Raw genomic sequence first — 12003 nt, 5'->3', positions numbered from 1 at the left:
GCCTTGTAGGCAGCCTCTGTGGGACATCAGGTCCCGCCCACTCACCAGGTCCCGGTGGAATTCAGACCCGAGGTGGGTGACTCATTCCGTGTAACTGCATTTCCTGTCCTGGATATTTTTTAGAAGGAATTGCTCCTGGTAATTAGATCTCGCCTGCATGTTCTTCCTTTTCCGCAGCCCTGGGGCGCGAAGGCACCGTCTGCTCTGACGGCACCTGACTCCCAACGCTCAACCCCAGACCCCGGATCCATTACTCACGGCGCTCAATGTGAATCCAGGCTTAGTCACCAAAAGCGTATTTCTGTTCGTCACCAAAAGCCTAGTTATTAAGACATATGTCTGGCATATGTCGTGTGGGGGGATGGGGTGAGGCAGGGGAAGGGCGAAAAGAAGTAGTCTTTAAAATTCAACCACGGAGTCGGGCACGCCAGTGAAAGTCAGCCGTATGGAGTGTCAGTACCTGCCACCCCAAAGGGCCTCCTCAGCCCCTGCGTGCACTTCTTGGCATTAGTGTCCTTAAGATCCATCTTCCCAACACGGACAATTTGGCAAATCAAGTAGATCTTATCCCTGTTGAGGTCTTTGTTCCCAAGGTCCTGGAAAGAAGGGAAAGGAGAAGTACACATGTCATGTGCTGACTGGGGACAAGGAGACGAGCAAACTTACTACGGCATTTCTGAGGGATGCGTGTGACACTTGATGTACCTGGGCCAAGCCTGCAATTCGTCCTGGAAAAGGTAGGAAACAAGACATCGCACCTACTGCACAGAAGTCAGGTGAGGCTTGGAAAGAATACTGAGGGAGGGGACTCAGTGCTCCAACCCACTTCAAACTAGTAGAAGGAGAGAAGGGCAGAGGAGTGACAGTGGTTGTAGAGGGAGGTGACCCCTGCAGAAGTGGCTTTTGCTACCAAGGACTCCATCAGTCTCATCCTTGGTCAGCATCTCTGGGAGAGAAGGCAAAAGAAAGGGGCAGTAAAAGAGAGCCACCATTGACTGGACACCTCAAGCTCATACATGGGTCGGGCTGTGGTGTCACTGAATGGCCCCTGTCTGTCTCAGCACCTGCAACACAGAAGACTCTGCCTTCAGATGCAGGCTGCAGGTCCCATGCCCACGGCCAGAGCTCTGCTCCCTCCCTCACTGTGGGCCCTGCCTGATGGCACTACCCTGGCACAGCTGCTTCAAATGTTCCCAGAGTAGGGGAAGGGAACATAGCTGTCATAGCTTGGGTCTGGAATGTCCCCCAAAGACTCATGTGTTGAAGGCTGGTCCTTAATGCAGCAATCCTTACAGGTGGATTGGGGGGAAGCAATTGGACCATGAGAAAACTGACTGCATCAATCTATTAATGCTTTCATGATCTGAGTGGACTATGGGAGGGGGTGGAAACTGTAGTGGGACTGGGTTGAAAGGAGTGGGTCCCTAGGGGTATGTTTTCAGGGACTTACTCTCTTTCTCTCTCTCTCTCTCTCTCTCTCTCTCTCTCTCTCTCTCTCTCTCTCTCTCTCCCTCTCCCTCTCCCTCTCCCTCTCCCTCTCTCTCTCTCTCTCTCCTTCTCAGCTGCCAGAAGGTGAGGAGCTGTGGTCTGCCACACCCTTCCACCTGATATTCTGCCTCATCACAGGCCCAGAAACCATGAGGCAAATAAACCTTTACACCTCTAAGTTCATTTTCTCAGGTATTTTGTCACAGCAATGAAAACCCAACACAGTAGCAAATAATTCACTGGTTATTAAAAACTTCCACCCAGAGGAAATGCACATCATCATTTCTGCTCACAGTTCATTGGCCACAGCAAGGTATGCTTCCACACCTGCCTCCAAGGAAGCAGGAAACTGTGCTTAGCTGTGTGTTTAGAAGGAGGAAAGCTGGACTGGTGAGTTCCACTAATGTGCTCTGCATTGTGCCAAGTGTCCACTATGTCATTATTTGGTCCCTAAGAGCTCTCTGGAGTACATACTATTTTTGCATCCCATTTTACAGATGGGGACACTGAGACACAAAGAAAAATGGGGCTTCCCTAAGGCCATGACCTTAGTCCTTGAAGACACTGGGCTCTCAGCCCAGTCACGGCTTCTCCAGAGACCACAGACACACTGACTCCCACACAGCTCCCTCACCATCATGGAGGCACACCAGAGGGATCCCCCCGAGTGTGTCTGCATCCAACTGCCCCACTAAATCTGAAGGCTTCGGTGTTCTTTGAGATCCTGGCCTAGGATCCTCTCGGGAAGGAACAAGACACACTGCTGGCCTCAGAGCAGAGAACCCTCAGCCCTCACAGGAGAGCACGTTTCTCCCACTTTGAGTTAATTCTCGTGTGGGCATGTGCATGGGGGACAAGACATCTGCTTCTATCCAAGCCAGGGCCCGGGTAGAGCAGCCATCCCATCCTCCTGCATGGCTGGTGTGAGAGGAGGGTGTGGGGCAGAGGAGGGGGAAAGGCAAGTCCCACATATGGTCTGCATCTTCCTGTGCGGGGCTGTGTGGTTGCATACTATGTGCCAAGTTGGCTGAGCTACGGTGTGTAGCTGACTGGCCAAACTCGGGTCTAGGTGTTGCTGTGACGGTTTCCCAGAGAAGGAGGAATTCTGCCTCAAGACGGTAGACGAGAAATCCCGTCGGGTTCTGGTCTACCGCCCTGCCCGGCAGATTCCCAACAGCAAGCCCACTGGCTCCATTTTTCTGGAGAACCCCAACTCCTGCAAGGGCTGTCCTTCACCAGCTGGAGGGTGGACACCTGCTTCTCCTTCTGCAGGCTCAGAAGGGAGAGGAGTAAGGGGAAAGAGGAGCTGCATGGGACTGATACCCCCCTTATCGTTTGCACCCCACCGTGCCCTGTGCCATCTGGGTTGAAGATCCCAATTACGTCACATCCGAATGGCGGAAGGGCCTCTGCTCTGGCCTGCCTGACTCCTTCCTCCCAGCCATCCCGAGAGGACCTACAACTTGTCTTTAGAAGCCGCATTTCTTCTTCTACTTCTCTCCCCTCATCGTGAACAGTGTGCTATTTCCTACCCTATTAGCAGTGCTAATCTTTCCTAGTTGACATGAAAGGTCCTAGACATAATATATCCAGCTGTCCTCGCCAACTGGTCCCTCACCATTCTCTGAAAATCAGACTCTATTTCTGTCACAAAGATTTCTTTATTGCACCACAGACGCAGGAGGCTCGCTTTCAACCCCGGGTCTTTCTTTCTTCCTGACCCTCCCCTCCCTCCCACCTCAAACACTCGCCTCTTATTCTTCTGCACATCCAAAGCCTCGCCATCCTTAAAAACCCTGCTTCCTTCGTAATGTCCTCCATCCTTAATTACTTCTCTCCTCCCCCTGGGATCATTCCTATTTCTACAGTATCTAGGTTGATCTTTCAGAGCCATTTTAGAGCCACCAAGGCCCTGGAACCTGAAGGGCTCCAGATGTGGGGTGGACTGAATTGTGTCCCCTCCCCAGTCCAACACCAAAATCCATATGTTGATGTCCTGTCCTCCAGTCGGGGTTTCTGGTCTACGGCCCTGCCCTGCGGTTTAGCTACGTTTGGTGGCAGATCTTTACGGAGGTAACAAGTTACAATGAGGTCAATAGGATGCGTCCCTATGAGTGGTGTCCTTATAAGAGATCAGGACACAGACACTGAGGGAGGAGCATGGGAAGACACCGGGGAGGACACATCCACAAGGTGAGGCCAGAAGCTGGTGAAAAGCCAACCTCATAGACACCTTGACCTCAGACGTCAGCCTCCAGAACTGTGAAGAGATGCATGTCTGTTGCTTGGGCCAAGCAATCCGTGGTACTTGGTTGTGGCATCCCTAGCTGACCAATTCACAAGGTAGACCCGTAAAGTCCCATCCACCTTGATCTCTGTAAAGATTGTGACTTGCTCAAAGGAAGATGCCATATCTCTAAAAGCTGTTCATCAGTGAACCCCTGGCCCTGGAGAATCTTAGCTTAGCCCAGAATGCTGGAACGCAGATTCTCCTCTGGAGGGTGTGTAAGTGAGTGATCCTTACTGAGAACTGGGCTCCAATCTGCAGTGTCTCCCAATCCATTCTACTTAGAAGAACTTTTGTTGAACCAATCAAGTGAAGTTCTCAAGTTCAGCTCCCAGGTTTGGGGGAAGCAGGATGAGGGAGCCTCAGCACCATCTGAGTAGCGCTGTTAGCATTCCTTTTACTGTCCACTCTTGTTTCTTGTGTTAGCAGCAACCCCAGATGGGCTGAGTCTCCAGGAAGGAACCCCGTGGCACATGCTGCTTTCCTCTGGCCCAGCCCAGGAATATTTATGAGGCAGACAGAGGGGACATCAACTGTCGGCCAGATCCACACGCCAGCTCTGTGAGCCCAGTGAGCAGAAAATCTGTCCCCCAAGTGGAGACTAGACAGAACTGACATCCAGAGGGGAGAGTCAGAGGCCAGCCAGGCACATGGCTGCCAACTCTTGGCTCTTGTCTACTGGGAGCACCACCACAACACCCAGTTGAAAGGAACATCCAGGCAAACATGGTCTCGACACTCACTTCTGATTATCTATGTTGTCTGCAGTGCTTTCCTACAATGCTCCTGCTTCGTTATTTACTTATTTATTATCTAACACCCTCTACCCATTGCACCATGACAGGAAGCTTATTCACCGCTGTCTCCCAGCACCCAGCAGAGAGCTCATGCCTAGCAGGTGCTCACTGGATCACCCCAGAATCAGTACAAGCCATGAGACCACCATGACCTTCCTTCCCAAAATGAGGACTCCCCCATCTCAACAGAGAGAAGTACCAGCCCATGGAACCAGAGTTCCCTGGTTCTGAGAAGCAGAGCCCTGGCCCAGGCAGAATTCCATGAAGGCAACCCACATTGTCATTAACACCATGTGACACCAATGCCCTTCCTTCCTACTGACATCAGGGATGCATTCTCTGCAAAAGGAAGAACAGATTGATTCCCCGTTCTTCTCCCTCTCATGAAGCATCTGTCTCATGGTTTAATCAGGAAGCCCCGTGGGACACTCCTATTTATCAAGAAAACAAATAGGCTCCTCCTCCTAACGGATAATAAACAGAATTGAGGCACATTTGTATATGCCAAGAAAACTCTGTCTAAGCATTTAGGACCTATGATCCTATCCCATGCCTCTGGCCTATTTTTTCAGGAAATAACAAACAAAATAAATCAGCTATACCACAATCTATCGCGAGGCGACATGAGACATTGCACTTAATGGGCTGTAACTGGGAAATTATCATAGAGCAAGGTAGGTTAATCTAGCGTGTCGGTCACTCCTGGCCCAGCGCGTCCATTTGGTCAATGCTCAAACCCCTCCCTGGCTCCGCCTCTGCCATTTCTTGTGCTAATACAGGCAACCCACTGAAAAATCCCATGGGTGGTCTTCTCCCCGAAGGAAATGATACCCATAACCTCAGTGTCCTGAGGTCACACTCTTCACACGGCCTGTGAAAAAGGGACAAGAGAGCAGTCTCTGCTGGAAATTATAACTGTTATTTATCTCCTTTCTTCCATTGCTTCCCCCTGCTCAGAGCAGAAAAAGCCGAGTTTATTCTTAGAAATAAATCTTCCAAATGACAAATTTTAGCATTTCTACAGGTTAGCCTTGCCCAGTGGGTACTAGTGTTCGAAGGACACTCTCAAGGCCCCCCCAGACTTTCAGTCATCCAGGACTTAATCATGTTCACGATATCCAGTTCACCATGGTGGCCAATGTTGTAGGGAAGCGCTGGGTTTTCATACACATTTTAGAAAGTTTTCTAGCAAGGCCCAAAGTGAAAAAGGGGAAATTGAGTTAACCATGAATTAACTGGGAAGTCAGAATAGTAGCTACCATGCCCAGGACCAGGCACCACTGATCAAGAGGTGTGTGCTCTTCTCTGTGTATACGGGAGTGAGAAAGAGGGCGGGAGGGAGAGAGAGAAGAAGAACTGTCCTCCTGAAGGCTTTGTTGGGGTGCAGAAGGCCTCTGCCAGCTCCAACTCCCTCCATCAAGCTGGGAACACAGCCCCGCACTGAGGCTGTGCCCCCTCCTGACCAATGGATCAGCCATACTTCCAAGATCAGATCCTCCTGAGGTGGACATGGTGACCAGAAGAGGGGTACACTCACCGTGAAGACCACCTTCAGGTTGTTGAGCATCTCGATCTCCTTCGGAAAGCCCCTGCTGCCCCATCGTACCAAGTAGTTCTCACTGTGGGAAGATGAGCGGTAGCCTGTTACTGCAGGGGCTCCACAGCCGTCTGTCCAAACCATTCAACACGAGCACCTACTATGTGCCTGCACCAGCCTGGCAGCTGATGAGGTGCCTCTGAGAGATCCCAGCTGTGTTGGTAAACCGACCTTAGAGGAGCAAGGGAAGAATGACGGACACACATGTGGCCATGTCCTCTTTCCTTCCCTATCTGCTGAGCACTTTCTGGAACAAGTGCTGAATACTTTGGAAGAGCCACCAAGAGGTTATTGAGAAAGAGATGGGAGGAAAAACGATTTCGGCGTGCTTTTCTGGACCTTATGAATATATTGCTCTCCCCCGTCTCCCCACTTTTGAGACTGAGTAAAGATTTGGATTCTTTTCAATCATCCCTTTGAGGCAGGAGTGTTTCCTTGAATGGAATGTCATTCTGTGGTGGCTCATGCAGGATCTTAGCCACCATCCAAGATACTCTTAAACAACGATTTAAATGCATTTGCCCTACTATTTATGTGAAATTGTGCTTGATGCAACTAAGAAACAGATTCAAGGGTTATGCAGTAACCTTAACCAGAGGCCAGACCATGTAGGCCTTGTCGGCCATGAAAGGCTTCAGACTGGACCCTGAGAATAATGGAGCCTGCTGAGGGTTTTCCTGAGGGGACAGGGACTGAGCAAGTCCCATCAGGCAGGGATTCCCTGACACGGATGCATAATGGCTTACCATCTCACCCCCTCGAGTCACCAGACCCAGTGTGATCACAGTGTCAGCACAGCCACGCCAAGGAGACAGGGAGTCAGCAAGGGTCTAACTTAAAACAAGCAGGGCACCGCTCGCTGAATGGAGGGGCTAGGTTTTCCAGGCCCTCCCGGACCATATACTTGGTGCCAAATAAATGCCATTATTTTGAATTAGAAAAAAAATAAATAACGCCCTAAACCCAAAGTTAGCTCCAGAAGGTGTGATAAGTGACTTCAGCAAAGCTGAGGGGCCCCCTCCCTCTATGGAGCTCTGTGCCGCTCACATCTTACTTTCTCTCCACTCATCCCTGGAAGATTAATGAAGGCCGTTGAGTAAAGTTCAAGAAGGAAATGGAACCAGTAGCAAAAAGGAGCACAGCCTCAGATTAGCCAATGTTTAAAAAGTCAACTTACATGTAACTTTTTCATCCTTAAAAAAAAAAATTCCTCAGTAATCTAAAAAAGAATTTTTTTGGAATTCATAGCAAACTAGGGAGATTCTATCAAAAAAAAAAAAAGAAAGAAAGAAAGAAAAGAAAAAAAACAACCATGAACCTATATCAATATTATTCCTTCCTACTAGTTATTTATGGACTGTTCCTATTGAAATGCATAGGCATTTTCCAGTACTTTCCATCACATGTAGCCATCCCCTTAGTGACCCAGCCTGCTACATCCAAACAGCAGGAGCCAGCAATTTTCTTCCAGGAGAAATGCAATCATAAATAAGAAAAGCAATTTAGAGGTCTGAGCTGGTCCCATCCATCCTTGCCTGGAACACCTGGGTAATAAAACCTGAAGGCTCAAGCCGCCAGGACAGGTGGGACTGCCTTTGATGATGCCCTCCTCACAGGAAAGGAGGCCCATTTCAATTCCCTCCTGGGCCCTATGTGGACAAAGATTACCATGGCCTGATGCCCAAGCTGCTACTGCTTTGCCCTACAAAACTTTACTTTCAATTTCTCAAACCAGATTTCTTCAGGAATCCACTGTGCATCTCACCTCGATTCAACCCAACAAGATCAAGCCCAGAAAAATTCTCTCCAGCCCACATCAGGGCATGCTAAGGAGGCCCTAATTCTGAAGCCAGGGCCAGGTAAACCCTGACTAGAGCAGGCAGGAGTGGAGATTTCTTTCCTAGAGAGTGAGAAGCTCTGCAGGGTCAGACTGATGTAGCAAGTGTTTCCCAACTCCCCACCCTTCTCCTCTCCCCGTCTTTCTCTCATTTCTCCTCCTTCTGTTTTTATAGCTCTTCATTCTCTTGCTCCTCCTGCTCACCTCGCACCCCACCTCCACCCCAAGGGATGCTCCTGAGGTATCACTCCCACCTGCCCCAACAGGCATGTCACCCAGGGTGGTACATCAGAGACAGAGCTGCCATCTCCTTGCTCCACAAAGCTAGGTCAGGCCATCCACAACTGAGAGGGGTCAGTGGCCCGGGCACCCTCGTCAATGTGGCAGTAAGGAGTCCTAGTGCTTGCTAAGAGATAGGGAGGGTCCTGACAATGTTTTTAGGATCTTTCTCACAGGAGCCTTGGAAGTGACTGTCAGGGAACCGCAAGGGATCTCTGACTCAGGCCACTCTAAGGTGGGTTCCGAGGGATCAGAAAAACTTGTTCTTAGCGTCGTAGGCACTGAGGCCAAACCAGGTGTACTGGGCTGACTCTGTAACTTCAGGGTCCTGGGTGAGCCACCAAGCATAGCTCTCTACTCCAGTGGTGCTGAAGCTCTGGTGAAAACCATTTTTGCTTTTTGATGCAACTCATTTATTGGTGACAGACAATGGTTTGCCTTTGAAGTCAGATAGACCTGAGTATAACTCTCGGCTCTGCCGTTTATAACTCTGTGGCCTCTAGTCAAGGCGCTGGGCTTCCTTGGTCCTCCTTTTCTCACCCAGATGGCAGGGAGTGATGAGGACCAAATGCGATCATTTGCAGGTCTCAGCTCAGTCTTCTTAGATGACTCGGCGCCTCTCAGATGTCTTCAGGGGAGCCATGATTGATTAAAGCACTGCCACTTGCAGTGCAGCGACAACCAAGCTAGGAAGATATCCATGTCTCCATGTTTTTCCATGAAGACAGAGAGATAATGCTTCAGCTCCGTTTTCATATGTCAACCAGTGACCACTGGCCCTAAACTCCAGGGCATGGGACAGGCAGTGGTCCCCTGGGAGGAAGGTTGTCTGAACCACAGGAGAGTTCAGGGGGCTGACTGTGGGGGCTGGTGGTGCTCCACAGTCTCCTCCTTGGGGACCCCCAGAGGTGTTTTCCCTTCTTTAAGGAAGGCACCCAGAAGTTCCCTCACCTCCTCCATTCCCAGAGCAATTAATCAAAGTAGCAATAATAATAGCCACTGCCTCTTGGAAGTGCATGTGCCAGGCCCATGCTTTACAGGCTTTTCTCATTAAAACCTGAAAGAAAGGGTAGCACTCATATTTTGTAAATGCGAAACTCGGGCTTAAGATTGGTCCACAGCCTAAGGTCAAGAAGAATGAAAACACAAAGGTGAGGTTGTGCACAGGACAGACCTTTAAGGAGGATGTGGGGATTTCATCATTCACTTCCCAACTCCCATAAAACTAGGTATTGTTCTATCCAATGCGACAAGTGAATCTTGTAATTTCTGGTTGTTTTCTTGTCATCAAAACCTACTGACAAAACTCTGTAACTATAACTGCGCTGTGGAAAAAGTCTGGTGGGAAGTCACACTTTCATCTGACCCCCAGGCCCTCCAAAGGAATTATTTCCACATTCTCAGGCTGCTTTTCCTCCATGCGGGAATTTATTCCACAAGTGATGGTGGGGAGAAGAGATGCTGGCTGCTCTGCCAAACTCCAACCTCCCACGTACACGGAGGTCAGGCAATGCTGAGCGCACCTACCTTATGACCATTTGCTTGTTGGGGTCATAGAGAGACATGAAGAGTTCAGCATCTTCCCCAATTCTGCACACAAAGTTCCTCACAAAGACATAGAGGCTGTGGGTGGGGGAAGAAGAGATCCTGGAGTACATTCCATAATCAGGCTGGTCTTTTGACTACATGGTGGAAGGAAGAAGAAAGATGGAACCTATTAGCTCAGCACCACTTAAGACAACAGAAACAGTCCTGGATATTAGGAGTCAGTCAGGGTTAAACCTAAATATTTCAGCACTACATGCAGCTCTACTGTCAAATTTCTGCAATCTGAATGAAGTCACTTTGACTCTATTGACTTTAATCTTCCTATTCTGGGAAACACCATCATGGACCCCATATTCTTCATGAAGTTATTTCTTCACGAAGAAAAAAAAATGCTTAATGGACTTTATCAGAACTACAATCTTTTGCTCTTTGAAAGGTGCATTTTAAAATGAAAAGGTGAGGCACAGACTGGAAGAAGTCTATAAAACACACCTCACAAAGAATCTGTATCTAGACTGGGCATAGTGGCACATGCCTGTAATCCCAGTTGCTCGGGAGGCTGAGACAGGAGGATTTCGAGTTCAAAGCTGGGGTCAGCAATGGCGAGGCACTAAGTAACTCAGTGAGACCCTGTCTCTAATAAAATACAAAATAGGACTGGGGATGTGGCTCAGTGGTTCAGTGCCCCTGAGTTCAATCCCTGGTACCCCCCGCCCCTGCGAAAAGAAGAAACTATATCTATAACATATAAATAATTTGACAATTTTGATTAATGAGACAAACAACCCCATTTAAATGGGTAAAATATTTGAACAGTCACTTCACAAAAGAAGATACAAATGGCAAAGGCCAGTAAGCACATTAAGAGATGCTTAACCTCAGGGGCCAGCAGGGAAATGAGAATTAAAATCATCATGAAAAGCCTGTAAAGCCATCACTACACAATAGCTAGGATAACTGCAGTGAAAAACTGACAACACTGCATGTTGGAAAGACTGTAGAGCAACTGGAACACTGATATGCTGCTGGGGGTGGGGGTGCAAAATGATACAGTTGTTTTGGGAAACTTTTTGAAAAGTTGCACATACACTTATCATATGGTCCAGGAATCCCACTGTGAAGTATTACCCAAAAGGAATGAAATATGTTCATGCAAAGATTTGTTTGCAGATGTTCTTAGCAGCATTAGTTACAACAACCCCAAAGTGGAAACTATCCATTGGTCTATTTAAATATATATATATATATATATATATATATATATATATATATATATACAAAAAAAATTATACACACACATCACACACACACACACACACAACTGGTCAGTAGTATATCGATTGACAATGAAAAGGGCCAACACATTAATATGCACAATAACCTGAGCCTCCAAAACATGATGCTGAGCTGAAGGAAGTCTAACACAGGACGCCAACGTTGAAACTCCCCGAACTCATGAGAATGAGGAGGAAGTACAAGGAACATTGGGGGCCATGGAAATGTTCTATATGTTGGTCTACGTGTTCTATATGTGCTGAAGAGGAGTCAGCAGCATATATTACTAAGATTCATTAAAGTACAGCTTAAAATGAGTAAATTTTACTATGTACAAATTATATCTTAAAAAAATGAAAGTAAACTTGCTTTCAAATAATACATACATTTAAAATGTAAATTTTATTTTTACCCCTCCTTGAAATGTCTTCTTGGCTTGTCATCATACTAGGACCAAGCCTAGTGATTCCTAATGTCAGGAACTCAGTTCCTTCAAGGACCAGATCCTGCCACCCACCTCTCCAAATCACTGCCCCATCCACTGGGCTTTCTATTCCTCAGACATGCAAAACTCAGTTCTGCCTCAGGACCTTTGCACTTGCTGCTCCCTCTGCCTAGCCCACAGGCCTTCCCAGGCAGTGCCTGCATATCCCTTAGGCTCCTGTTCAGAATTTACTCTCAACAGGCCTTTCCTGACCAGCCCTTCTAAAGTAGCTCCTGATTCACTCTGAGTCACAAAACCCTGGTTGATTGCCTTTTAGAAATGTATCACCATCTGGAATTGATTTTTCTTTTATTTATTTACTTTTTTTTACTACCTTTTTGGTCTTTTTTTTTAGAATTCAAAAACTCCAAGAGATTAGGAATCTTGCCTGGCATTTAACTACCTTTGGGA

General features: G+C 48.0%; 1 protein-coding gene across 1 annotated transcript in view; it reads right to left on the bottom strand.

Annotated features, from left to right (window-relative positions):
- Dock2 (dedicator of cytokinesis 2) overlaps positions 1–12003 on the bottom strand; it is a 402443-nt gene that overhangs the window by 355816 nt on the left and 34624 nt on the right. Inside the window, exons 8-10 of the mRNA XM_077797775.1 lie at positions 9813–9967; positions 6110–6191; positions 461–596 (exon numbers count right to left, since the gene is read on the bottom strand). Coding sequence (XP_077653901.1) covers positions 461–596; positions 6110–6191; positions 9813–9967 — 373 coding nt within the window. The remainder of the gene's footprint in view (positions 1–460; positions 597–6109; positions 6192–9812; positions 9968–12003) is intronic.

This window comes from Urocitellus parryii, chromosome 1, assembly GCF_045843805.1.
Source record: "Urocitellus parryii isolate mUroPar1 chromosome 1, mUroPar1.hap1, whole genome shotgun sequence".
Classification (NCBI taxonomy): Eukaryota; Metazoa; Chordata; class Mammalia; order Rodentia; family Sciuridae; genus Urocitellus; species Urocitellus parryii.
The sequence above is the reverse complement of the archived record's forward strand: the minus strand, read 5'-3'. Positions and strand labels throughout refer to the sequence as shown.